The 26,722-nt window shown below is 42.9% G+C and overlaps 3 protein-coding genes across 6 annotated transcripts; 1 reads left to right on the top strand and 2 right to left on the bottom strand.

The window, feature by feature from the left end:
- LOC129173562 (purine nucleoside phosphorylase-like) lies at window positions 1–6,839 on the top strand. 2 transcript variants are annotated; one of them, XM_054764595.1, is made up of 6 exons: window positions 1–166; window positions 2,690–2,859; window positions 2,958–3,061; window positions 4,166–4,341; window positions 4,999–5,189; window positions 6,162–6,839. In XM_054764595.1, the coding sequence occupies exons 1-6, from the start codon at window positions 162–164 to the stop codon at window positions 6,383–6,385; spliced, it is 870 nt and encodes a 289-aa protein (XP_054620570.1). In that variant the 5' UTR covers window positions 1–161; the 3' UTR covers window positions 6,386–6,839. The 2 variants fall into 2 exon arrangements, with proteins under 2 accessions (XP_054620570.1, XP_054620560.1); XM_054764585.1 differs by lacking the exon at window positions 1–166 and adding an exon at window positions 194–538.
- A 2,986-nt stretch (window positions 6,840–9,825) lies between these two features.
- On the bottom strand, window positions 9,826–15,507 carry LOC129176763 (zinc finger protein 8-like). Of its 3 annotated transcripts, XR_008569497.1 has the most exons (5): window positions 15,179–15,507; window positions 14,931–14,992; window positions 13,738–13,828; window positions 12,437–13,669; window positions 9,826–12,361 (listed from the first exon to the last, which is right to left on the bottom strand). XR_008569497.1 is itself a non-coding variant. In XM_054767134.1 (4 exons), exons 1-4 carry the CDS (start codon window positions 15,381–15,383, stop codon window positions 12,675–12,677), a joined length of 1,353 nt encoding a protein of 450 aa, XP_054623109.1. In that variant the 5' UTR covers window positions 15,384–15,507; the 3' UTR covers window positions 9,827–12,674. The 3 variants fall into 3 exon arrangements, 2 of the variants coding, with proteins under 2 accessions (XP_054623109.1, XP_054623110.1); XM_054767134.1 differs by having other exon boundaries at window positions 9,827–13,669; XM_054767135.1 differs by having other exon boundaries at window positions 9,827–13,666.
- Window positions 15,508–16,142: 635 nt separating this feature from the next.
- LOC129177864 (oocyte zinc finger protein XlCOF8.4-like) lies at window positions 16,143–25,715 on the bottom strand. The gene is made up of 4 exons (XM_054769433.1): window positions 25,286–25,715; window positions 21,580–22,092; window positions 20,796–21,506; window positions 16,143–18,028 (listed from the first exon to the last, which is right to left on the bottom strand). Exons 1-4 carry the CDS (start codon window positions 25,521–25,523, stop codon window positions 17,514–17,516), a joined length of 1,977 nt encoding a protein of 658 aa, XP_054625408.1. The 5' UTR covers window positions 25,524–25,715; the 3' UTR covers window positions 16,143–17,513.
- Window positions 25,716–26,722: the final 1,007 nt, after the last annotated feature.

Raw genomic sequence — 26,722 nt, 5'->3', positions numbered from 1 at the left:
GGTGACGTGTTGGGGGCTGTGGCTGTCCGGTGGAAGGGGGTTAGACTGGTTGGCTGGGGGATGTCAACGTAAAGAGAAAACTATTGCATCAAGGACACGGACATACGGCAGACCCGCTCGGCCCGCTTCCTTACGACCACCATCACCTGTGTCATTGCATCATGCTGTGAGTAACCGCCACTAGACTCACTAGTCCACTCCACGGAAGTGAAACCTTCTCTACCCGCGCAGCATCATCATCGCGTCACATGTGGACTCGTCCGTTCGGATTCCATTATTAACATTCTATGACACGTTTGACTGACGCCACCTAAAGGTTGATTCGAATTTAACCCAAATTAATAGGCATCGAATCTTTGATATGCCAACAAGGCGGTGAAGTGTGATAGTATGTAACGGATTTGGTGGTGGGAGGGAGGGGGCCCACGCGTCTTCCGTGACGTCACGTCTGGAAATCCGTGGAAAAGGAAGATTAGTAGACATCACCTAACACGCTGATACATTTCACAACTATGAAGGCTTGCTTCAAAGCATCAGGGTGAGACTTGAAGCGTTTCACATTGTTGTACCCTTTCTGCTGTGTAGCTAAACGTATTGTTTTCACATTTTGTCGTCTGAATGTTGTTGTTTCTTGTTTTGTTAGTTTAGTACACTGAATGTCAGTCGTAAAAATCAGAACTCAAACAACAAAATGTGGCGCTTATATGCGCTATTACTGAACTAATTCAAATAAAATACTAAACATTTCTATTATGTTCATATTTTTCCAAAAGAAGATCAAAGCTGAGGTCAAAGACGTTCAAAGCGCTCAATCAGCCAGTTAGATTGCACACAGCCACTAGGGTGCGTCGTTGCTTGATAGAGAGGGATTGCTTTGATGTGTTATAATTCTCTTACATAATTAGTGTAAAGTGTCCTGGGGTGTTGCTTAAAAGATCAGTGCCGGTAATGGCGGTTTTCTAAATCGAGATTAATTGCACCCCAAAATGTGGCAAAATCTGAGGACAAATAGCGATAATGTGTCAACAGCACATGATCAAAATAGGAAGAGTATGAAAACATGATATCAGACTCAGGCTCGAATGCTCGTGCTTTCATGACGTTGCTGTCAAGGAAATTAGGGATGTCCGATCCGATCTTCAGGATTGGGATCAGCTGCCGATCCGCTGTATTTGTGAAGATCGGATAATATCGGCTGCTGCCACGAGATTGGGCCAATCCGGTTGACGGTATCACGTTCGTAACTCTGAGCCACAAACATGGTAGGTGCAGTAATGCGCCTCAAAGCCGGTTGCCACTTAACTCATGCCACCCGCAAGAAGAAAATGCAACACCACCATGCAGACATGTCTGCGGTCTTGGGTGTTGGATGTTAGGCTCTTTAGCTACAGCAGTAGTTCCCTCTCACTGTGCCCGGACTGCTGCGTCACGGTGTAGGGAGCTTGCACTGGAAGTGACGCTCTAACCCACGTGTCAAACTCGTGCCCTGGAGGGCCCAGACGCTGCAGGTTTTCTCTCCAACCAGTTCTTCAGCAGGTGATTTAAGTGATGAGCTCCTTCCCTCAAACAGAAGGTGTTGATCATTAAAATCACCTGCTTTAGTGACCGGCTGGAAAGAAAACCTGCAGTGTCTCGGCCCTCCATGGCATGAGTTTGACACCCCTGCTCTAACCGCTGGTTGATAATATGGACTTCACAAACACTACTAAGCATGTCGAAACGGCGGCGAAAAACCTTAGAAACTCCTCTGTTACGGCGCGCAAATGGAAGCTTGCGGGGTTCGCTTAGTTTAGCTAGACCAGTTGTGTGTGCAACTCAGGCTGGATGAGTATATTTTCACTGTGTTGTGTTTTACTGCTTTAATTTAAGGACCATTTTACATTGCTCACTGACGATGTGCAATTGTGAAAATAAAATAAAGGTGTCATTAAACTATCTTATATTAATAACGGGATTGGAATTACATCTGTGACATCTGTGTCACTAAAACCCAAATAGCACACACTCTATGCTGGTAAAATAAGTTGAAAAGGTAAAAAACTGAATTCTAAAAAAATTAAAATGGAGAAAACGGAATTTGGGAGTAAATAAAATGGATTTCATAGGGCCCTAAGAGAGTTTGTTAAAAAAAATCTGATTCTAACTCACACCAAAAATGTATCTATAACCAAGTCAAATAATTAGTCCTACCCTAAAAGTATTTTGCATGCCCATTTTGTCCAATCTGATCTTTTATTGGATTAGGGACCTGACTCTGGTTTGTTACAAAAGTCAAACAATATTGTTGTTAATGACCCTAAAGAGGAGAAGCGGTATAGAAAATGGATGGATGGATGCTGTGTAATCCCACAAATGCATGTTTGTAACAAAAGATTATTATTATTTAAAAAAAACAAACAGAACAACAAAAAAAAAGGAGTACCGGATCAGCAAGACTATAAAAAAAAAACAGGTCGGAACGGAAGCTGAAAAATGTGGATCAGGACATCCCTAATGGGAATAAAGTTCTTTACTCTGGACCGTGCATGATATGCTGCTTGCCGCCATTCCTCACAGAACTCAAACCGCCTCTGTTACATTGTGCGGTCTGGAAGATTCTGTCGCCTTTTCAAGGTCTCCCTTTGTCAAAACAACTAACATTATGCATATTAGGATTTTGACTGATGTATTTTTTTGTTGCTTTTTTTAGCGAGGGCCAAGATGAGTGTCAGATAGCTGCCGACTGGCTGATGTCTAAAACGCACATGCGGCCAACTGTTGGCATCGTGTGCGGTTCCGGTTTGGGGGGTCTGGCGGAGATGCTCAAGGACCGTCAGGTCTTCAAGTACTCAGACATTCCCAACTTCCCTCAAAGCACGGGTATGAGCCGCCCAGCTAACGTGTTTTAGTAGCATCTATGCGCATGTTGGGCCAACTAATAACAGCTGGCTAACTAATAACGAGTGTGTGTGTTCCAGTGCATGGTCACGCTGGTCAGCTGGTTTTTGGAACACTAACGGGGAAGGCGTGTGTTTGCATGAAGGGCAGGTTCCACCTGTACGAGGGTTACCCCGTCCAGAAGGTGAGTAGATGGGCCAACCTGCAGAATGTTTGGAAAACCTTTATCTGGCTCGTGTAGTTGTTGGGTGGGTGTCATTAGCTGTGTCACTTAAGTAAATAAACATTCATCAGGTAGCGTGTAATTTGTCAGTTAATCCTTTGTCGGCCCGCACTTGCACTTGAGCATGTTTGCATGTGTACTCACATCACAGTACAACACTGCATTACTTCAGTGACTTTGTGTGTCATTTTGAGACGTTGTAGTTATTTCTCTGATGAAGGGTGGCGGTTACTTTGACATTGGGATATGACTTTGTGTCTTTCTGTTTGCATTTCTATTTTGCAAGGTAGCAGGTTGTCATTAATAACTCGCGGGAGGAGCGACGAGATTGTGCTACACATCCCGGTTTGGTGCTAGTTCATGAGCAGTGATGCCAGGCCCAGGTCCACTTCTTCCAACAGTACTGCGGCTGTAGCCCACCCGGTCCAGCCAGCCTGCGTTCCACCCGGGCTCTAACTAGGTTCCACAGAATGAGAGTTGAGAGAGCTAACCATAGAGCTGAAAGCCCATCAATTCGATGTTCAGAGCAACTCTTACGGCGTCAGGCAGTGAGGTTTACCATTGTACTCTCGCTCAGCTGCACCAGCCTGCATCCGCTGGACGGTCAGGGAAGGGTAGCGCTCTTAAGGTCGCATCTGAGCCCCAACACAAGTCAAAACAACATTGCTACATCGAAGTGCCCATTCTGTCGACCAGTCATTGCACAGCAGAGTGTTTAGCTCCACCCTGCACAAGCACTACTATGACGAATACCCACCAAGCAGTACAGTTCACCATGGAAGGATTATAATTAGTAAATCCTAAACTGGCTTACGTTTCCACAAATAAAACCACAATGAAAGTGCACTGACGCATGGGACATATGGTCCAGATATTTTGGTGGCTTAGCAATGGAAATGTCGTAACCTGTATACCCTACCAAACTGAAGTAAACCACACTGCTGGATGGAAATGATATTTGGAAATTCAAGTCAACGTCTTCCATCAAATGCTTTTTTGCTCAGTGTAACCGCGATCCAATGGAACTGGGAGTGCCTGACGCCGCCATTGTCTCGCCCTTTCCAGGTCACGCTGCCCATGCGAGTCTTCAAGCTGATGGGCGTGGAGACGGTCATCCTGACCAACGCAGCTGGAGGCCTCAACCAGAACTATAAGGTGGGCGACGTCATGATCATCAAGGACCACATCAACATGCCGGGATTTGCAGGAGTCAACCCGCTGGTCGGACCCAACAACGACAGGTGGGACAAAATCAGGAGTCCTTAAAGGGGCCGTATCCTACAATTGCAACTTAAATGTACTCTTGTTACACATGTGCAAGTGCCATATCATGAGGCTGGTGTGTTAAGCTATTCCTGCTTTCATTTTTATGCCTCCCCTAAATCTCTGAACAGTAGGGTACGAGAACTTCACAAGATTTCATGAGATCTTTTGAATTTCTCAAGTCCCAACTTTAGGAAGTCCATGTATGACAGCTTGCTGGGTGTCTGTCGGTAGTCGGCGACCGGTGCTCAGTAACGTTTGTTGCTTTTTCATGAAAATGGCAGCCGGAATGTGCTTTTTTTGTATGTAAGAATTGTGTATCTAAACCGGAGTAAAGCAGCAATGGGAATATCTTTTTTGTTTTCTGGGGAGCTAGAGACCTACCTCACTGTAACTCACAGCTCTTTTCATCCGCGGAGTCACTTCAGAGCAGGAGCCTAATATCAGCTAGCAAAACAGGACTAGTCAGTTCCAAAACCCTACCAGCTAATGCCGACTAAAATGTGTCACACTATGTACTGTACGTCACACTGTGTACACTGCCTATGATGGTTTCATGTTGATCTTTTCAAAAAACATACATCATGGAAGACTTTGTTCTTTTTTCTGGAAATGTACTATTGTTGGCTGTTTAGGTTCGGTGTTCGCTTCCCCTGCATGTCCGATGCCTACGACCGGGAGCTGTGCAAGCTGGCACACGCTGTGGCAGCAGAGCTGGATTTCAGTGACTTTGTGCAAGAGGGTGTCTATTGTGTCCTGGGGGGGCCCTCCTTCGAAACCATCGCTGAGTGTCGCATGCTGCACAAGCTAGGGGCCGACGCTGTGGGTGAGTTTGGTCAAACCGCATTCACAAAGAAAGTGACTGGAATCAAACATTTAATAACTATACTCACACATATATACAGTACAGTACAGTACAGGCCAAGGTTTTCGAACACCTCAATTTCTCTGGAGGAAAAACCTACATTTTTAAGTCTTAAGATGGTCTCTCTCTCTTCCGTTGTTAATTCCCTTTTTTCTTGCCGTTTTTGCAGCAACTAATTACTTTCTCCAGTACAATGCTGTTCAACTGATGTGCACGAGGGTATAGTACCACAGTGTGCTCCGAACACTGTTTTTATGCAGACAGGGGAGGTAGTGAGTAGTCCCTCCAGAACTTGGAACACCTGTAGGAATTAGTTGCACCAACTGCCAAGGCTTCATCAACCTCCATTTTTGCAGAACATCTTTAAATTGTTGACCAATTTTGTGGTCCCTGAAACAGACCTTTTTGTATAATGCCGAAATACACATTATTTTTCATCTTAATATTAAATTAAACACTTTATCTACAATCGCGAATTATTTATCCTAATGTAGTCGCAAATATATCGCTAAATTGTTATTGTTGCTATAGCTAGCTAGCGCAATTGAAAGCGCATGACTGGTTTTGCTTTCAGGGGCAGTTTGAAAGCATACATTTTGTCACACAATAGCGGTCATTGTTTCAAATATCATTAAATAATCAGCTATTTTTCTATAATATGTATCTATCCAAGTGGATAATAGCAGTAGTAATAGTCTTTCTCCCACACTAGCTGAAAATGGAATGAAATGGCCTCCAATGTTTTCTAATGTTTACTGTCAACCGATCATGTCAGGTTTGTCAGAGCATATCACGTACAGCCATCATGTTGTTTGGTTTGTCAGTGTATACCACTTACTGCAAATATTAAACTCCAAAAGCATTTAATTCCGTTTAGAACCTTTACCAGATGAATTTGAGGTGATTTTATTAACCTTTGACCTCCTGTTGCAGGAATGAGCACGGTGCACGAGGTGATCACGGCCCGGCACGCCGGCATGCGTTGCTTTGCCATGTCGCTCATCACCAACCGGGCGGTCATGGACTACGACAGCCAGGAGAAGGCCAACCACGAGGAGGTGCTGGAGACCGGCCGGCTGCGGGCCGTGCAGCTGGAGCGTCTGGTGAGCACCCTGGTAGGACGAATGGAGGGGAACCACAACAACAACGCGCTGTGAGGACCACCTCTCAGCTCGGCGGCAAACTACTATTAGTTATTTTGACTTTACAGTGTTTCTCGTAGCATCCAGTTGACACACACACTTCTCTTCCGCTGTATGGATGAAACATTCAAGAATGTGTGTGTAATGTTTCACTGTTTTCAGTTTGTAACTTAACTAACTTAAAGTACTGTACTGTTTATGCATCAGGCCGTTAACTGATTCGGAACCAAAATGAAAAGGGATTTTTTTTTGTACGCTTTCATGTTGAGGACCAGACATCTTTTCAGATTGAGTGATTTTATGCAGTGTAAAACATGTTACAGAATATTTATAGAAAATATATTTAAATAGAGCTCTAATAATATGTAATGTGAAAAAGAAGAAATGGATCAGACTGGCCTTAAAAGTCGAATCACTGAACTACAAACTCAGTTGGTCTACTTTCAATAAAATGACCGTTCATAAAAGATTTTACGTGTCATTTTTGGGGGTTTTATTGAGTGGTTTTCTAAGGTGCTACCCAAAACTGTTGAAGCAGGGTTATCCAAATGCGGCCTGGGGCTCATTTGTGGTTCACGGCTAATTCATTTTAGCTTAGTCAACTAATTGCCATGCTAACTTATCATCCCTCGCTATGACAATCACTGTAGTAGCAACAGTAGTGAACTTATAGTGCAGCAGTCAAGAGGAAGCGACCTTAAAATGCCCAGACATCCATGGCGGTGCAATCTGAGCATGTGAAGGACATGTTCTGGAGACAAGAGGCCTCTGGCCTTGAGCAGATAATCATAGCAAGTCTGTGTGATATTAATGTTTATCATAGCAGAAATACATACAGTGGTGTGAAAAAGTGTTTGCACCTACCATGTTGGAGTGTGGCCCAGAGTTACGAACGTTATACAGCAACTGGATCGACCCGAACTTGTGGAGGAAGCCGATATTATCCAATTTTCAAAATACAGCAGATCGGCAGCCGATCCCGATCCTGATCGGGACATCCCTAACCACCATATTTTACTGTTCGTATGAAGTTCTTTCTCTGAAATGCATCGTTACTTTTACGCCAGATGTAATGGGACACACCTCTTCCAGAAAGTTCAACTTTTGTCTCATCAGGCCACAGAGTATTTTCCCAAAGGTCTTGGGGATCATCAAGATGTCTTCTGGCAAAATCTTTTTGTTCGGCAGTGGTTTTCATCTTGGAACTCTGCCATGCAGGCCCTTTTTGTCCAGTGTCCTCCATAGGGTGGAGTCATGAACACTGACCTTAACTGAGGCAAGTGAGGCCTGCAATTCTATGGATGTTGTTGTGGGGTCTTTCTCTTGGATGAGTCGTCGCTGCGCTCTTGGGGTCATTTTGGTTGGCCAGCCACTCCTAGGAAGGTTCACCACTGTTCCACGTTTTCTCCATTTGTGGATAATGGCTCTCACTGTGGTGCGCTGGAGTCCCAAAGCTTTAGAAATGGCTTCATAACCTTTTCCAGACTGATAGATCATAATTACTTTCTTTCTCATTTGTTCCTAAACTTAGATCGCAACATGATGTCTAGGTTTTGAGGATCTTTTGGTCTACTTCACTTTGTCAGGCTTTTCCCATTTAAGTGATTTCTTGATTGGGAACATGTGTGGCAGTAATCAGTCCTGGGTGTGGCTAGACAAATTGAACTCAGGTGTGATAAACCACAGTTATGTTGTAACAGGGGGGCAATCACTTTTTCCACACAGGGTCATGTAGGTTTGGATTTTTTTTTCTCTCAATAAAAAGTTTCATTTAAAAACTACATTTTGTGTTCAGTTGTGTTGTCATTGACTCATATTTAAATTTGTTTGATGATCTGAAACATTTAACTGTGACAAACTTGCAAAAAAATAAGAAATCAGGAAGGGGCAAACACTTTTTCACACCACTGAATGTATGTTAGTGCATCATTATGACTAATATTAGTCAAATCAAATGGAACAATGGACACAAAACACTTTATAAGTGCAATGACCAACCATATGCTCCTGACAGCAGCCGTGCTGAGAAACAGCATCAACGGGATGCTTGACATTTCTCCCAGTGGGATTGTCCTTCAGCCTCTCTCCCATTGGCCATGTTTCCTCTTTCTTAACCCAAATACGGCCTTGGCCACACGCCGCCTTACTTCTCCTACACATCCAACTGGATGGGAGAACCGTTTCCATGATGTCACTCGTCACGGTTTATGTCCATAAAAGGCAGTGAGTTTATGAGCACCCATGTTTGCCTGCAGCAAAAGCACACGTGCAGGTGTTTGAACAGCATGTGCACATTCACATACAGTCAAGGGCTTCTCTCAGAGTGCCGCAACGTTATCCCACTTTCATTAGGTACCCCACCCCCTCCAATGAGACCCAGTACAAGTGTATAAAAAAAGATATGAATGTAACAATCTGTGTACTGTATTATTGTACTTTGCAGTGTCTCATGCACTCATGCTGACATCAACCTGTTGAACCTGTTTCACTACAATTCATTGAAACACTGACTTGCAAATACTTGATTTTTTTGTTTTTGTTTTACACACACACACACACACACACATATATGTATGTGTGAAACAGACGGACAGGCCTTGTGAGCAAGAGGAATTGCTGTAAGTTTTTCACAGCCGACTGCAGCTTAACTGGAATAAAGATGCCAAATGGGATTAACTGCCAGTGAAGGTATCACAGCAACTGTTACAAGCCTATGTTGATACTGTACTGCCCTTTAAAACTGTGCTGTTTGTTATCAAAGTACTGTCCATAAACATTAAGACAAAGCATTTTCTTTGCATGATACCTTACAGTATGAATATTTGTATTAGTGTAGTGGTACAAAACGTCGCAAGCCAACAGTACTATTTTCTACAGTAAAAAGCACAATGATGTTATTCACGTGCAGCAGAGCTATTAGACTGTCCTCTGGTGGCAGCTTCTATACTGCAGCGACGTCCAAAATAGCATATTTCCGGTATATTCCGACACGTGGACAACTAATAATACAGACAGATGCAGGTTTTTTTCATCCTCTATTTCCTTTTACAGTTCATAGGCGCAGTTATTAAAGGTGACGTCATACAACTACCGGGAAAGCACCATCAGCTCAAACGTAAAGGAAATACTGTCAAGTAAACACTTTTTTGACACGCTACTTACCTTCTTAATAATAATAATTTTCCTGTGTATTTTTTTTATACTACATTGTCTCTTTTACTTAACTGTAATGCTATTTTTTAATTTCATACCGTTGTGAAGCACTTTTAGCTGCATACAAATAAAAGTGCCATACAAATAAACATGATTTTATTGTATCTTAAACTACTTTTAAAACATATTTTAGAATATTGTTTCTTTATTGTATTGTTGTGTGCAACATCCTGGTTTTGATGCGAGACAACACTGATTTCTGCAAAAGTTGTAGGAAGTCATTTAAAAACGTTTAACAGCTAACTAGTATTTTTACAAATAAAAGATTATTAACATTAGATATTATGCTAGAAACCTAAACCAAAGGTTTAATGTGACATCTGTTTAACATCACCACACATCCACCTTCTGGTTTGAACAATAATTTAATAATAAATGGAGAACACACAGAGTAAAGTTCATAGAAAAAGTCAAGTCTGAGTCATGCAGGTTTCTGTCCAGAGGAGCTGCTGGGCTGGACAATGTGATGTCTTCTGTTACGACAGAAGGTCTGCAGGGATTCCTTGTAACTTCCCATTGTGGGATGTTACAACCATCTTGAAATCCACGTTTCCATCAAGAGGTTGAGTCGCATTGAATGGTTTGAAGCGTAAATCCTGATCAGCTATGTGAATAACACAGTGACATCACAGCAGTCAACAACAATGGCGGACATCTTAGTGTTTTCTCTTCTTTCCATTCCTGAAGTGATCAATCTTTGCTCACCAATCAACAAACTGTCTAGCTCCGCCCACTAGGGGTGCAAAAACGTGGTATGGATCACTTATTTTGGGAGTCTTCACTACTTTCGACAATAAAAACGTACTGAACTGGGGTCTCACCTAGAAAGCTTGCGTACGCACAAAACAGGGCCAAAAAGTTGCTTCCACCGTTTTCCACGCTAAATATGTTACCTATAAAAACACAAACTGACGTGAGAATGTGCGCACTGGTACCCACCCTTTACAGCTGGTGTACGCACTTTTTAGAGACAAGGCAAAGAGGCGATGCACATTTTAAGTGAAATCATATGTTATAAATAAACATGAAATGGAAGCCAATAAAGATTGATCCATTACTGCATGAAAACATCACGCCATTATTGACTTAAAACATTTGTGGAAAGTGTTGTTAATTTACATGACACTGATGTATATCGTTTGTCATTTAAACACCATTGCGCACAAGCGTATAGTATCCAAACTAAAACATACATGAAAAACAACGCAGCACTTGAATACTTCATTTTATTTTACAATCATGATAATATTATGTGTCCAATTAATATTAATTATAACAAACATCATGTTGTCAATTAAATAATTCTAGGGTTCAAGTTTACAAGACACAGCGCTAACATGTCCTCAGTGCTCAATTTCTCGCTTTTGTTTGGGCAGTTTATCAAAAAATACATTGCATATGTCAAGTATGTCATAAATAGCAACATTTAGTTACCATGCAAGGCCTTTATTTGTATGGACAGTGTCAGGGCCGTGTGCGTAAACTTACTCTTTCCTTTTCCACAAATGATGGGTTTTTCTTTTGTTGTGCTTTGAAAGAACATACAGGCATGGAAAAAATGATTAGACCACCCTTGTTTCTTCAGTTTATTGATCCATTTTAATGCCTGGTACAACTAAAGGTACATTTGTTTGGACAAATATAATGATGATAACAAATATAGCTCGTAAGAGTTTAATTTAAGAGCTGATGTCTACCAACTTCCATGGTTTCCTTGATAATAACCAAAATTAAGTTCTTACATGAATAGCTATAACATTGTACTGCCAAACAATTTAACTCTTACAGGCTATTTTTGTTGTCATTGTTATATTTGTCCAAACAAAGGTACCTTTAGTTGTATCAGGCATTGAAATGAACAAGAAACTGAAGAAACAAGGGCGGTCTAATCATTTTTTCCATGACTGTTCATTAGTTCCTCATAAAATAATTAGAATATACCTAATAGTTTGATGGTGTTAATGTCATCATTAAGTTACATCAGTTTAATTAAATAATTTTAAAAATAGAATGACAGCAATTAATTGTCAATATAACTTAATCTTAACCGTTTTGAGTCTTTGCGTCCACCTTTGAATTTAACAGATTTTGCTAAGGTTGTATTAATCTAAAACGTATCAATGAGGGAATGCTATCAATGCCCAAAAATGGAAATGTGTGCCTTGATATTGGACTGCTTTTTTTTTTGCCTCAGTTGGCCCAGCTCCATTCACACTGATAGCAGCGGACGTGCTTTGTTCAAGCTTTGTTTTGTTATGCCACAGCTGTGTCTTCCAAATATGACACTTTTTCCAGTATTACCACCTCCATTTCCATGAAAGCCCGCTTCTTCATCGTCGTCGTCTTCCCACCAGCTGTGATTCCAATGCAATCATCCATCCATACATCTGTTTTCTATGCCGCTTATCCGGTATGCTGACTTCGGGGTACTGGTCTGGACTGGTCGCCAGCCAATCGCAGGGCACATATAGACAAACATTGACGCTCACATTCATACCTATGGACAATTTAGAGTCGCCAATTAACCTAACATGTGGGAAGAAACCGGAGTACCCGGAGAAAACCAACACACGCACGGGGAAACTCCACACAAAGATGCCCAACGGAGATTCGAACCCAGATCTTCTCGATCTACTGACTGTGTGGCCAACATGCTAACCACTCGGCCCGCTCAAGGCTCTTTAAATGTGGACGCCACATTCATGAGTCACTTTGCAATGAACTTGACCGTACCTTGAGCGTGGAGTTGCGTACGCACAGTTCTCCTCAAGGTGGAATCTGTGAACCACAAATTGCGTGAAAGTATGAGTACGCCACTTTTTTTTAGGTCTAAATATTTTTGTCCGTACGCACATTTTGGGTTTCTGGCGTACGCAGACTTTTAGTCAGATTTCCACGCACATTTTTATAGGTGAGGCCCCTGGACAGCATTGCTTGGTGAAAACGTGGCAAAATCCTACATCTTTAAAAAGCAGCAAACCACTTTAAAAATCCAACATGAAGGTTTTTGCATAGTCAGAAAAAAGCTCAAGCGCTGTAACGACAACATCAGCAGAAGTGAGGCTGGCTTGAGCGCCCCCTGTGGCCCGCCTCAGCTGTACGTGTGAATGACGCAGTGGCGCTTCAGGTGGTGCATGAGGATGAAAGTCTTGCCACACTCGGCGCAGTTGTACGGCCGCTCGCCACTGTGCGTGCGCTGGTGGACCCTCAGGCTGCTCTGCTGCGTGAACCTCTTGCCGCACTGCAGGCAGCAGTACGGCTTCTCGCCTGTGTGCGTCCGGTGGTGGATGCTGAGGTGCGACGAGCACTGGAAGCCCTTGCCGCACACCGTGCACCAGAAGGCCCGTTTCCTCTTGTGGCTCTGCTGGTGCAGCTTGAACTGGTGGAGGCGGGCGAACGCCTTGCCACACTGCGAGCACACAAAGCTCCGCCCCCCACCTGTGAACGGCCGGTGGGTGGGGTCAAGATGGTGGCCGGCTGGTGCTGTGAAGGTGTTGTGCGACGGTGTTGCTGTCAGTGCATCTACGGCGGTGTGTTCCCCGTCTTGGCCGCGCCTCAGAAGCCCATGTGAGTTGTTCCTCGGCAGGTAAACCGGATCCTTGTGCGTGTCTGTCTGCGAGACCGCAGATGAAGGTCTGGCCTGACAACCGGACAACTGCGGGTCCTTGTGGTAGTCGCTGTTATAAACGCCGTTACAAGACCTCTGTGAGGAATGCTGCTGGACAGCGGCTGACTTGCCAGAAACAACGCGAACGTTCGACTGCTCAGGGAAAGAGTTGGAATATTCGTCCACCACGCTGGAAAAGTCTGGGAAACTGGAGTCAATGTCGCTACCTTCGATGATGGACGACCACAGCTGACTTTCCCTCTCGTCCAAAGCCAAGTCAGGAAGTTGGTCCTGCTTGCCCGCACCCAGATGACATTCGCCGTCCGCCTTCTCCGTCTTGACCAGCAACTGAAGCCCGCCCACCTCGCCTACCTGCTCACTTGAGATGAAGGAGTCTCCAAAGTCCGAGGTCGTCTTCCCGGAGGCCTCCTCAAACCTCTGACTCTCTGCAGCATTCTGGTACTGCTGTGCTGCACCTGCTAGTTAAAGGCAACCAGGTTAGCATTTGGCTGAGATTGACGCACATCACAAAGTGTTCTATACTGACCCGTGCCAGAGCGGTCGCTGATCCACAGCACCTCATCCGGACTCTCTTCCTTGATTGTGAAGGAGATGGTGGCATCTTCCATTACTGGACACTAGACAAGAGCAGAAATGTGATAAAACTGGCAATATAAGTGGCCATTCATGTTAAGTTGAAGTTTCCCCCAATATAAATATATGCTATATCCAGGCTTTGTATATTTTTAATGGTTGCTCCTATGTTCCTATACAGTGATTGCATTTGTGATCTTTCTTGTGATCTTTCTTGTATTGCCATGTTGATTGTAAGTAAAGTTTTCGTTTAAAAAAAACAAAATATATATACTGTATATATAAATATATATATCCATATATATATATTAAAGATGTGCTAGATGTCCTCTGTCAAGTGCTGGGTGTATACACCCGGCGAGCTCATCTATCTAGGGGGTGGGCAGAGGCAGTACCATGTCAAAGAGGTAGGAGGTTTTTCTTTCATGACATCATGAAATTATCAGTTGTCAAAAGTGGAGCAAATAAGTGAGAGAGATTTTTTGTTTGGTGCTCATAAACAGGCTCTAAAGACACATATTACTGTCAGAACAGCATTTAAAAGTCACTTTTGGGGGGAACTTTATTCTTAATTAACGTTGATGTTACGGCAACACGTGGCAGCTTTACTTATTGTATATGAATGATGGAAATAGAATTGTGGCCTATTTTCACCTGGAAAGCAATTTGCGTAAAACAGTATGTGTGGATAAACACCACAATACATAAGAAAATTTCATTTTAAGGTACACGTTTTTTGTGGTAATGTTTCCACTCCACAGCAGTAGGGGGCAGCAGCTTATTAGTCACTGGTATGTAGCTCTCAGTACATGCACAGATGGTTATGGAGATAGTATTTATTTTACATGATTATCATAAATATTTATAATATTTTTTGTTTATGTACAAGTAGCGCCACTTCACTATCCCATTAGTATGGTTCCTCTTTTTACTTCAGGCATCATTGTTATTGTGTATTTCCTGGAAATCTCTTCTTCAGGCTCTCGATTGGCTACTATGACCTTACAGTGAATGGTTAGGGCGCCACTTTGTGCTTCGGAGTGCACTTAAACATGTTTTCATGTGGTGAGGGGTGGTCTTTTAAAGATATTTCTACGCCGTATGTTTTTCAAAAAGGTGATTGTTTATATGTTGCCATAAGCTCACCTTGATCTGTCCTGTGGAATGTGGATCATTTCCAACGTTGCTTCCTCTGTGCATCATGTTTGCTGACAGCAGAAAAGCAAATGGTTAAACCTTGTTGTCAATTACCATTAAAAGTAAATCATCGCGAATAAAGACGTCCGGTAGTAGTTGAGTCTGCATCACAACATCATTACTGTATTGAATTTTCTTTTGTCTCTCAAACAATAATACATGCTAACAGTATTGAGGGTACAAACGAGGCTTCTTACCGAAGGCTCGCTGCAGCTGAGCATTTTTATTCTCCATCATGATCACTTTCCTCTTCAGTGCCTCATTTTCGCTCTGCTTTTGGGAGATTTCCAGGTGCAAGAAGGCACTATTGTCATCGACGAGTTTGCTTATTTCTGACACTGCTGCTTTGACCAGAACCTCCAAGATGGACGAAAGCTGGCTTTGGAAAGAAATGCACGCCATGTTAAGCCAAACTATGATTCAAAAACAAAATGTGATTAATAGTTAATATTTTTTAGAAGCAGCGATGATGCGCAAAAAAATTAAATCATCCATCTCTTGGAGGTTTCTTGCTAGCGGCAGCGTCACTTCCGTATGGGGGAGGGGCTTACCGTAAATGACAGACTAAAGCCGCACAGCATTTTTAATGTACTTTTATCAATGCTTTACGGTTTTGGATATGCATTATAAATCATTTTCTTGACGTAAATGTGCAAAAGTCAACAAATGATGTGACTTACCAGATTTGAGATAATGTAATATCTTGTTTTAGTGTACTGTAAGTGCGAAAGCTTCCTACCTTTCACAAAAGCACTTCAGCAGCTGTTATAAGAGGCGGCCGTCATCTCTGTGGTTAGATACAGCTGGTGTGAAAAGTTGAAATTATTGAAGTTAAATGCCAGCTGTCCTTCCTATATTTTCCGGGTTAGACACCAAAACCGGTATTGTTGGACAATGTGGTAGCCTAACCGAGTCATTGAGAGGTCAAGGAGTAAACTTACCTCCTTTAATAACACAGTCGAGGTTTCTGCAGAGCCGACCCTTTTGACAAAGGAGATGGCGTAAGGAAAGATGAGGAGTACCGTGCAAAACACGTGGCTTTCATAGCTCTCTTGGCCAAAAAGGTTTGCGACTCGTGTGTTAGACCAATGACTTATGCATGCAAAAGTTGAATCTTCTTGTGTTTAACTGTACAACATTAAACCAAACCAAGTGAGCGACTTATCAAATGCAATCAACTTTTAATCATCACCCAAGACAAAGAACTTCTCATCTGCCCACACTAAAAAGAACAAACAATGAGCCTTTGAGAAGACTGACCAATGACAATGCAAGCAATAATAAACAATATGTAGATTTGATAAAAATCAACCAGTGCTCCATGTTCTGGCTCTGGTGTGAAACGGCAGTCATTTTGTATGGAAGCACAAATAGGACAGTCTGTTACAGTAACAACAATTTAAAGTAGCTGCACTTGTAACAAAAGCAACCAATTTCAAAGTTAAATCCAAGTGAAACAGCACTGGATCGGGTCTCCAGTACACAAAGCAGGCTCGTTCTTGAAATAATGTGAAAATACACAACAAAAAACTTAAATCTTAAGATTTGATGTGGACCTTTCATAATAAAAGACAAATTAACAATTCACTGTGTCTTTAAACCAAGATTAGGAACTTTCCACAACATTATTGAATACTGTATCCATAAAAGTACAATCCCTATCTCCTAAAACAAACATTGAATTACTTTGTTTGCTTCAAGATAGAAAAGGTACTGGGACACATTTTATTAATACATTCGCTCATTAGGTACCAAACCTGAAACACCACATGACAATCAACCTTCCTGATGAGCACAATTAACGTCATTATACACAACATACAACTTCTTGGCCCCTCCAGAACATTCCTTGTCAAGAGTAAGCTTGGACAAACTTCTCTTGTTCTGTAAGCATACAATAATAATAATATTAATGACAACAAAAAATGAAAAAAGTGTTGTTGGGTTGATTAGACACAATCTTGTGAAAAAAATGAAGTTGCAGGGATGCAACACTCCAGCCATTAAATGGCACATTTGAGGTATAAAAAAAAAAGCCAGCATGAAAAGATGGGTGGGGTTAATTGGGAGCCAATTACTTTTACGAGTAAGCTGGCATTTCAATCGTGTCAATCATTTTTTCGTTTTATTGCAGTGCTGAAGTGTTTTAGTCTTCAATGCTGAATAATACATAAGCACAGGAACCCTGTTTGTTTTTAAAAGAACACTGATCCAAAATGATTGCGGTAGCTGGGCTGATACAAAGCAATACAATTTGGTACACCGCTACGTCTTTGCATTGTCTCAAGTCTCTAGCTTGCCACTTTTTGGCACACCTCCACTGTCAGAGAGGAGGCTCCATGGACAATGATGCTCACAGATGACATCGTGATCTGCAGGTGGAAGAACACAGAGAGAGGTGGAGGAATGAGCTGGAGATGGAAGCCCTCGTGGCTGATGGCAGTGAAGCTACTCGTGAACTTTCATGTGCACTTTTAGTTTGTTGGAGTGGTTGAAGATCTGTCCGCATACGTCGCAGCTCAACATTTCCTCTCAAGTGGGCTTGCACTGGTGCCTTTCAAACAAAGTGAAAGTGTCAAAACTTTGCCCACATGCAGAGCAAATGTAGCAGTTCTGAGCACTGGCGGCACCGCTGCCATTCTCCTCCTGGTCATCAAAGGACGGCAGACTGAACTCCAATAAAGTTGCATTTCTCTCCGAGCTCGTCTCGTGGTCAAAGTCGCAATCGGGACTGAGGATCAAATCAGAGCGTTGAGCTTGTATCCCTATCTGTGAGAGGGGATCCATAGGCAGCATATCCATTTTCACTTTACCGTCCAGGAAAGGCAGCTCTTTAATGGACCGCCACTCGCTTGCAGTTCCGGCAACGGGACCCAGCGGGTAGTTGCGGTGGTTTAAATTAAAAGCATCACTCCTCCCTGTCTCACTGTATCCTGTTAGCTGGTCACCCAAAGCCACTGGTCCTGTCTTGGCTTCTGGCACCTTCTCCTGCAGTCGACTGTCGGGCATCATTACGGGATTTGCACCCTGCTGTTCTGTGCTCTTGTCTTTAAACACACACACATCCAAACACTATTAAATGTGCATTTAGACCATTTAATCATTCATATACAATTAAACAGAGCCTGCAGGCTCTAAATAAGATGCTGTAGCAATAGTTTAAAGCAAAATAATAGCACAACCTGAGCATTATTATCAAAAAGATTCTTCAGCTCTTTTCAAAAGAACTGCTAGAATTTGCATGTTAGTGTCGGCGTACGTAAACACAATTAATTGTGTTTATTGTTTTGTTAACATTATAATCAAATGCAATATTCAAGAGTAAGTCTACTTCCCAATAAATCCACACAAATGATTTCCTTTTTCTTCCCGTCAATATTGTTGTTTCTGCGTTTTTTCTAGATATGACTTTCTTCAGGCTTTTGAATGGCTAAAACGGCCTTACAGGTAGGAGCTACAGTGCCACCTGCTGCTTTGGCATGCATTTTACAGCTTGTTCTTGTGTTTGGTGTGGAGAGAATCATTTTGGGTTGAAAAACGGACGTATAAATACTGATGTAGGGGAGCCACAGAACCCCCAACTCATGAGACAAGATAATGCACGGGATTTTAAAATTAATTTAAAGAAAAGTACAAGGAAAAAATATGATTGGACAAACAAACTTTTATCTAACTGAGTCACAAAACAATGCCGTTTTGAAATGTTTGTCCTACAAACTAAATGATGATGCTAAATCAGGGGTGTCAAACTCGTGCCATGGAGGGCCGAGACACTGCAGGTTTTCTTTCCAGCCGGTCACTAAAGCAGGTGATTTTAATGATCAACACCTTTAGTTTGAGGGAAGGATCTCATCAATTAAATCACCTGCTGAAGAACTGGTTGGAGAGAAAACCTGCAGCGTCTCGGCCCTCCATGGCACGAGTTGACACATGTGCACTAATGTTATAGTTATAGATAGGGATGTCCCGATCCACATTTTTTGGCTTCCGATCCGATTTTTTCTATACTTGCCGATCCAATCTTATTTTTTTTTAATAATAATAAGCTTTTGTTACAAACATGAATTTGTGGGACTACACAGCACGAGCAATAATATTGATAATATAGATCAATTTCTGGTGTGATTTATAATAAGACTTTTTTTTAACAAACTCTCTGTTTTCTGTTTATTCTGTTTTCTCCGTTTTATTTTTTTAGAATTCTGTTTTTTTACCTTTTCCACTTATTTTACCAGCATAGAGTTTGTGCTATTTGGGTTAGTGACACAGATGTCACAGATGTAATTCCAATCGTGTTATTAATGTAAAATATTTTAATGACACCTTTATTTTGTTTACACAATTAGACAAATGTGACAAATAGCGCTCTTATTTTGAAGGCCGGAATGTGTTGTGTGTGTGTGTTGAGAATGGTACTTGACGGTTGATACGCGCTGGGTCCAAGATAAACGTGCCTCTCGTCTTTTTTCACTCATAACCTGCACATCGTCAGTAGGCAATGTAAAATGGTCCTTAAATTAAAGCAGTAAAACACAACACAGTGAAAATATACTCATCCAGCCTGAGTTACACACACACACACACACACACACACACACACACACACAGCTGCACTAGGTAAGCTAAGCGAACCCTGCTAGCTTCTATTCACGCTCCGTAACAGACGTTTCCAAGGTTTTGCGCCGCCGTTTCGACATGTTTAGTAGTGTTTGTAAGGTCCCTATTATCATCCAGCGATTAGAACGGCTCTTCCAGTGCGAGCTCCCTTTCACCATGACGTAGCAGTCGGGGCATAGTGAGGGGGACCTGTCGCTATAGCTCTGTCGCAGAGCTGAACATCCAATGTCCAACGTGAAACTAAGTTCGCCATTGTACACCGCAGACACGTCTACATGTTGGGTGTTATGTTTTCTTCTTCTTGGGGGTGGTGCGAGTCAAATAGCAAACAGCTTTGAGCCGCATTAGTACACCTACTATATTGGAGTGTGGCCTCAGAGTTACGAACGTGATATGGCAACCGGATCGGCCCGATCTCGTGGCGGAAGCCGATATTATCAGATCTTCACAAATACAACAGATCGGCAGCCGATCCTGATCCCGAAGATCGAATTGGAATACCCCTAGTAAGATATAATAAATAATAATAATAATAATATACCATAATACCGCAATATTTCCTGTAATATGTCATCTTTCACTGTTGTAAAGTTGTGGAATTGCTGTTGGTGACGTGTATTTTCTCACAGCCAATTCATCTGTCAAATGTTGGCAGCATTTCTGGAAAAGCTGGCTTTTTCACTGTAGCATTTTTTTTCAACTACTTTCTGTGGACGCATACAATTTTGCACTGTTCCGTTTGTATTTATTTTGTCGACCAAACGTCTCAGTGAGTGTTGACTACCGGGACAAAGGCTCTAAATCATCACTTGCTCATATTAATATTCCGACAGGAGAGCTGTGACATTTGGCTTCACAATCGTCTTTTTATAATTTCTAATACGTTACCTTGCATTGGTTCTCAAGAAGCTCCACTCTTTTACTGTGTGCTCTTTTGCATTAAAAGCGAGGGACAGGAAGTGTAACTTATAGTCATATCTTTACTCAGTTAACAAATACAATGCACGCCCAGCCTTTGGCTTCCTTGAGTCTTGGATAGCGAAATCTAAGCAGTTTTATCTTTTGTATTTGCTCCCTTACTGTACCCAGAAAGAACCTAAGCGTGACCTTAAAACTGAGGTACGTTCCAAACTGTGATGATGGGACACCATCACGCCCCTACTGTGTGTTAATTGTAAAATGGCGCTGCTCGCATACCGTTTCTGTGGGTCTTCATGTGACACTTGAGGCTGGACTTCTGGTTGAAGCAGCGCCCACAGATGTGGCAGCCGTACGGCTTCTCGCCCGTGTGGATGCGTAAATGGCGCTCCAGGTGTCCGGCGCGCACAAACATCTTCCCGCAGTACGAGCAGATGAAGCACTTCTTTGGTCTGGACACCTGGTAAAACGAGCTTGTGCCGTTGTGTGGCTGGTTCAACGGCTCACCACCAGCGTCACCGGTCACAAGGCGGGCTTTCGGCGTCGCGTAAGGTGGCTGCGACACCATGTGGTTGTTGAGTTCTCCGAAAGGTTTCCCCGTGAAGGAGAAGGCGCTGCAGGAGGCCTCCAAGTGTGGCGGGACCAACTGAGCAGTGCCTGGAAAGGAAATGACATCCTGTGCTGGTCTCTCAGCTTGTTCAGTACCGTTGGTTGGTCCATGTGATCTGGGCGACCTATGCTGGCCGTCGCTGTCCAACGAGAAGCTGACACTCTCGGCTTCTTCCTTTTTTGGCAGTGTTACACTCTCCTCCACCGGCTCAGACTTGACGTGAGCTGATGTCTGGGAAGATTCTGACGTAGTCGCTGAAACAAGCTCGGCCGTGGCTGTGATGTTTCCCTCTGCTGGCCGCTGGTTGTCGGCGCTGTGATTCTGCGCTGGGTTTTGTGTCTCTGCGGCCGTGTGGATGTCAGCTGGTGCGGACTGCAAACCTGTGAGGACAAAAGGACATGTCTTTTGTTACCTTATTCATTGAATTGTTGAGACTCAAGCTTCCAATCGTACATCTCTGATGAATCTTCATGTGCTCCTTGAGGCTGCACTTCTGATTGAAGCGTCTCCCGCAAATCTCGCAGCGATACGGTTTCTCTCCTGTGTGAATCCTTTTGTGCCTCTCCAGGTTTCCAGAGTGCTCAAAACATTTGCCGCAGAACGGACACGCAAAGCCTCTCTTGAACATCAAGCGATTGACCATCCTCCTGCGCATGGTGTTGTACAGGTTGCGGTGCGGCCCACGGCCAAATGGGCTGCTGCACGATGCACCGCTCAGCCGGGTATCCACAAGAGACTCAGAAGCTGCCACATGGGAACTGATGGACTGGTTTTGCCGCCGTCTCCACTGAGCGCCATTTTGCTCGTACGGGTTCAGCTCTTCTACTGGCTGTCCGGGTCGACTGCATCCGATTGCTATACTCTCCTCTTCAAGGGGTTCGCGCTTCACCGGCACCTCAAGATTCGGAAAGTCACTTGGGACCTTTTCAGGCCCCGTCCTCTCAGCCTCATTGGCGCTCAGACTCTCTGTGGACAGAAAAGGAGACAAATTGTCATTCACATGGCTGCCATTATGATTTACTATGTAACCGACTACCTGCTAGCTCAAAATATCCTTGAAAATCCATAAGGGTCGTAATCCCTGAAAGTTTGAATACCAGGAACATGAGCAGGACCAGGAATATTGCATCTTTATTTACAGGAATGGCCTAGTTGTTAGCATGTTGGCCACACAGTCAGGATATCGGGAAGACCTGGGTTTGAATCTCCGCTTGGGCATCTCTGTGTGGACTTTGCAAGTTCTCCCCGTGAACGCGTGAGCTTTCTCCGGATACTCCGGTTTCCTCCCACATTCCAAAAACATGCATGTTAGGTTAATTGGCGACTCTAAATTGTCCACAGGTATGAATGTGATTGCGATTGGCTGGTGACCAGTCCAGGGTGTACCCCACTTCTCGCACAAAGTCAGCTGGGATAGGCTCCAGCATACCCGCGACCCTAGTGAGGATAAGCGGCATAGACAATGGAGAACAAGACGAGATGACGTTTTAACATTAATTTTAAGAAGAGTACAATGAAAAAAAATGACAGGACAAACAAACTTTTTTTATTTAACCGAGTCACAAAACAATGCAGGAGAGTTTTTAAATGTTTATTGTCCCACAGACTGACGCTAAACGATATTATTGTCAAAATGTTATGGGACCAAATAGGCCATTGTCATGGCAATATATAATAATAATAATAATAATAATAATAACAATAATAATACAGTATATCATAATAATGCAGTATTTCTTTTAAAATTTCATCTGTCACTCTGTAAAGTTGTGGAATTTGTGTTTGTACCATGTATTTTTTTCACAGATAATTCCAACAAACACTTGCAGCATTTCTTGAAATGAAATAATTAAATAATAATAAAAAAAGGTTATACATAAATTTAAAGACAAATCTTTGTATTTTTCTTAGTTATTAGTATCAACATTTTAGCGCTTTATGGTTAAATTATGCCTTTTGGCTTTATTTTTCCACAGCTGCTGGGTTTATGTTTATTTTATTTCTGCTATGAGCCACACTATGGATACTCATGCATATCTTGACAGGAAGGCGAGGTCTTGCCATACGAGAGAGTGTGTCCAAGTTCTGCCTTCTTGGCTCTTGCCACTGGTCAGGGGTTGGTTTGGATTGGGTTGCACGACCACTTCCATCATTCATGTAGCGATGCCATAGTTCACAGTCTGATTGGCTTCTGGCTGCACTGTTCTCACAAGACTGCTTTTCTCCAAACGGGAAAACTTGTCATGTTTTAATCTTGCGAGATCTCATGACACACCTGCCTGTTTTTCTTCACCGCTGTTGTCAACTTGGCGTCTTTCTCGCCAAGTCTGGCGACGTTCCAAACCCTCTTGGCAACTTATTTTCTCAAAAGCGACTAGCGACAAATCTTGCTACTTTTTCCTGGGGGTGTTAGAGACAGCAGCAGGTGCTGCCGAGTCTCCAACCCGCCGCAAAGATGTCACAATCGGTCACAATAGCAGAGCTCTACGCCCTTATGCATGCAAAGTGGAAATGACACACGCATGCGATGGGCGCGATGCCGCCGACTGTGGTTGTAATTATTACGCTGTTGAGACTTTAACAGGCACTGACCGAGATCAAATATTTGTTATTTTATTTAGATGAAGTGATGGCCAATTTTAAATCAACAAACCAAGAAATTTTATTTGTAGTTCTAAACGTAATTAAGGTGTTTTTACTGACTTGTCTGTCCTACGAGATTTTTTCCTTTTTTCCAACAACATCTGCTGCAACATATGCAAATAGTAACATACAAATTAGACAATTGCATCATCTAGCTTCTAGCTACTTCTAGGAAAGCCAGTAGCTATTTTTCTTACTGAGGAGTTGGCGACACTGTTCTCCACATTCATGGGCCACCCAGCAACAATTTAGATCGTAGCTAAAGTTACATCTACCGAACATGGACATATATTAGCTTGAACTACAACCACTGTGCATACAACGAACCATAGACATACATAGACACCGCATCAGGTGGGTTAGTTAGTCTACGATACATCAGCATCACCGCCATATTGGATGTATCAGGGCTGCGCTGTAAATGAATACACTTACATGTACTAACTTTCATAAACTGCCTTTCTACAAAGAAATTAAAGTTAAGGCCTCTTGTTAATACATTCCCAAATGATGTACGGCTCAGCGCGCAATGTGGCTGTCACTACACAATACGTACACGGAACGCAATCAGTTCAACGATGTGCAGAAAAAATACACACAAAAGTATTTGCTAGGAAGATATGTTTGGTTGGATGGTATTTCTTCGTTTTGAAAAAAAAAAAACCCTCTCGCTTAATCCACTACATTAGTCCATCATTGCACTCTGCTTATGGTTGCTTACACTGAAATATCACTGCATTTTATGTGTTTTATTATATTTATTTATGTATGCTATATGTAACAGGATTTGACGTTTACGTCTGCGCTACATGCAATGCACAAGTTTTTACAAACTTTTTTAACAAGAGTCATTCAAGAGTCACTCAAATAACCTCCCAATATCTTACATATATGAAGTATGGTTATTGACCATTTATATTCAAACATTTAAAAATAATAAACAGCTAAACTGAGACAGCTATAAAAAGGGGGAACTTATTGCCCTTTGGCCTTGAGCATGTGGAGGAGGCAGAGTGGTGGAAGTGTGAGCGCCACATGAGCCACATGAGAAGGGCTAGAATGCAATTTGTTTTTGTGCGTGTAAACGTACTGAGTGTAACTTGTAGGTTAAAAATAGTAGCAAACTCCAGTTACTTTATTCATGACTAAAGTTTGTTGAAGTAAAAATGTTTAGCTATAGCAGAAACTTGCATAAACTTTACACACAAAATACGGATAGTGAAGGCTCTGTGAAAATGTGCTCCTAAAACAATTTAGTTGAATAGAATGTTTCCACACCACGCATGCGCAGCCGTGCCAAAGGAAAATGGGGGTGTTGAAACCATAACTATTGGCTAAAAACATGTAAAAGCAAGCAATTTGAAACCAAATGAATGAATGTTATGTGTGCTTCGATGTCTCATAATTGGTGATGATTGTCACCCTGACTGAGGTTTATTTGCTCATGCAAATCCAAAACAAGCCACTTTAATAAAATAGCTCCATGTGAGGTGTGCATCAATAGCTGGGACCTCACCGTCCAAGCCGCGGGTCTGCGCTCGGAGGTCGGCCGTGTGTCGGGCGGCTCTCAGCTCGCCGTGCAGCACCTCCACGCTGCTCCTAAGCCTCCTGATCTCGTGTTCTCGCTGGGACACCTCCAGGCGAAGCACTACCATGCCGTCCTCCACCACTTTGGCGATCTGAGCCGCGGCGGCGTTGCACAAGGCGGTGATGATGGACCCTATTTGGGTGTGGAGAGCGACGCCGCTCGACATGACTGTGTGGGTCGGCCAACAACAATACTCAATAACAGGAGAAAGCCCGCCACTATGGCTCCACGATGGCACCCTGTGGTCTTCAACGCAGCGGGGTGACCAACCGCTGGGTTAGCATGGCCATTATGAGTGCTGCTTTAAGGTAACTAGCATCCGTGTAAACAAAGCGCATCTTCGGGCGGAAGTCGTGTAACCACTACCAGTACCGTAAAGCACATAGAAAAGTCGCAAAGATGAGTGTTTTCACGTCACTCAGTGACATGTTTTGGCACCTCATTTCGACTTCGTTAATAACTTCTTCACGATATGAGGAAGTCAGAAATTGCAGTGATTTACTTCAGAACGCCTAAGTATAGTACACAAACTGTATAGTACACAAAAAACACTTTACTGGTCTTTCACCTTAACAGCAAACTGAACTGGTCTGTCAACACCCACGCCCTCTACAAGAAGGGCCAGAGTCGCCTCCGCCTGCTGAGGAGACTGAGGTCCTTTGGTGTGTGCAGGACTCTCTTACGGACCTTTCATGACTCTGTGGTGGCCTCAGCCATCTTCTATGCTGTGGGCTGCTGGAGAGGGGGCAGTACGGACAGGGACAGGAGCAGGATCAATAGACTGATCAGGAGAGCGAGCTCTGTCCTGGACGGTCCTCTGGACTCCGTGGAGGAAGTGGGGGATAGAAGGATGTTGGCTAAGCTGACATCCATCATGGACAACACCTCTCACCCCCTACATGACACTGTGGGTTCCCTTAGCAGCTTCTTCAGCAGCAGACTGTTACAACCACGGTGTAAGAAGGAGAGGTTCCGCAGGTCCTTCATACCGACCGCTGTCAGGCTCTACAACACCTGCACCACCTGAACCATGTTGTAGTCACTATGTCACTATGCATTCTTTACTTGCGTATCTTGCTTGCTGCTGTAACAAGTGAATTTCCCTGCTGTGGGATTAATAAAGTACAATACATACATACAGTACATACACTGTTAAGTCACTTTACATTGTTGCTCATTTGTGTTTTAATGGGTAGTTTGTTTTTGACTTGCATCCAAAGTTCCAAACACAGACATCATAAACTAAATGCAACGGAAAAATGTTGCAAATGGCAAAAATGCTGCCAGATCAAAAACAAATGCAAAAGAAAAACACACACAAAGCCCAAAACAATTGTGTGAGAGAAATGATGCAAGTTCACAGAA

Source organism: Dunckerocampus dactyliophorus, chromosome 2 (genome assembly GCF_027744805.1).
Source record: "Dunckerocampus dactyliophorus isolate RoL2022-P2 chromosome 2, RoL_Ddac_1.1, whole genome shotgun sequence".
Classification (NCBI taxonomy): domain Eukaryota; kingdom Metazoa; phylum Chordata; class Actinopteri; order Syngnathiformes; family Syngnathidae; genus Dunckerocampus; species Dunckerocampus dactyliophorus.
This window is presented reverse-complemented; position numbering and strand designations above follow the sequence as displayed.

What these genes read in the sequence shown, in the direction of transcription:
- LOC129173562 (XM_054764585.1), top strand. Translation starts at nt 513, where the DNA reads ATGAAGGCTTGCTTCAAAGCATCAGG. An exon ending in GCTTGCTTCAAAGCATCAGG is followed by an intron (nt 539 to 2,689) that starts GTGAGACTTGAA and finishes TGCTTTTTTTAG; the next exon opens with CGAGGGCCAAGATGAGTGTC. An exon ending in GTCGGACCCAACAACGACAG is followed by an intron (nt 4,342 to 4,998) that starts GTGGGACAAAAT and finishes TTGGCTGTTTAG; the next exon opens with GTTCGGTGTTCGCTTCCCCT.
- LOC129176763 (XM_054767134.1), bottom strand. Translation starts at nt 15,383, where the DNA reads ATGGCGTGCATTTCTTTCCAAAGCCAGCTTTCGTCCATCTTGGAGGTT. An exon ending in ATTCCACAGGACAGATCAAG is followed by an intron (nt 13,829 to 14,930) that starts GTGAGCTTATGG and finishes GCTCTTGTCTAG; the next exon opens with TGTCCAGTAATGGAAGATGC. An exon ending in CAGCGACCGCTCTGGCACGG is followed by an intron (nt 13,670 to 13,737) that starts GTCAGTATAGAA and finishes GCCTTTAACTAG; the next exon opens with CAGGTGCAGCACAGCAGTAC.
- LOC129177864 (XM_054769433.1), bottom strand. Translation starts at nt 25,523, where the DNA reads ATGTCGAGCGGCGTCGCTCTCCACACCCAAATAGGGTCCATCATCACC. An exon ending in GCAGACCCGCGGCTTGGACG is followed by an intron (nt 22,093 to 25,285) that starts GTGAGGTCCCAG and finishes TTCTGTCCACAG; the next exon opens with AGAGTCTGAGCGCCAATGAG. An exon ending in CATGAAGATTCATCAGAGAT is followed by an intron (nt 21,507 to 21,579) that starts GTACGATTGGAA and finishes TTGTCCTCACAG; the next exon opens with GTTTGCAGTCCGCACCAGCT.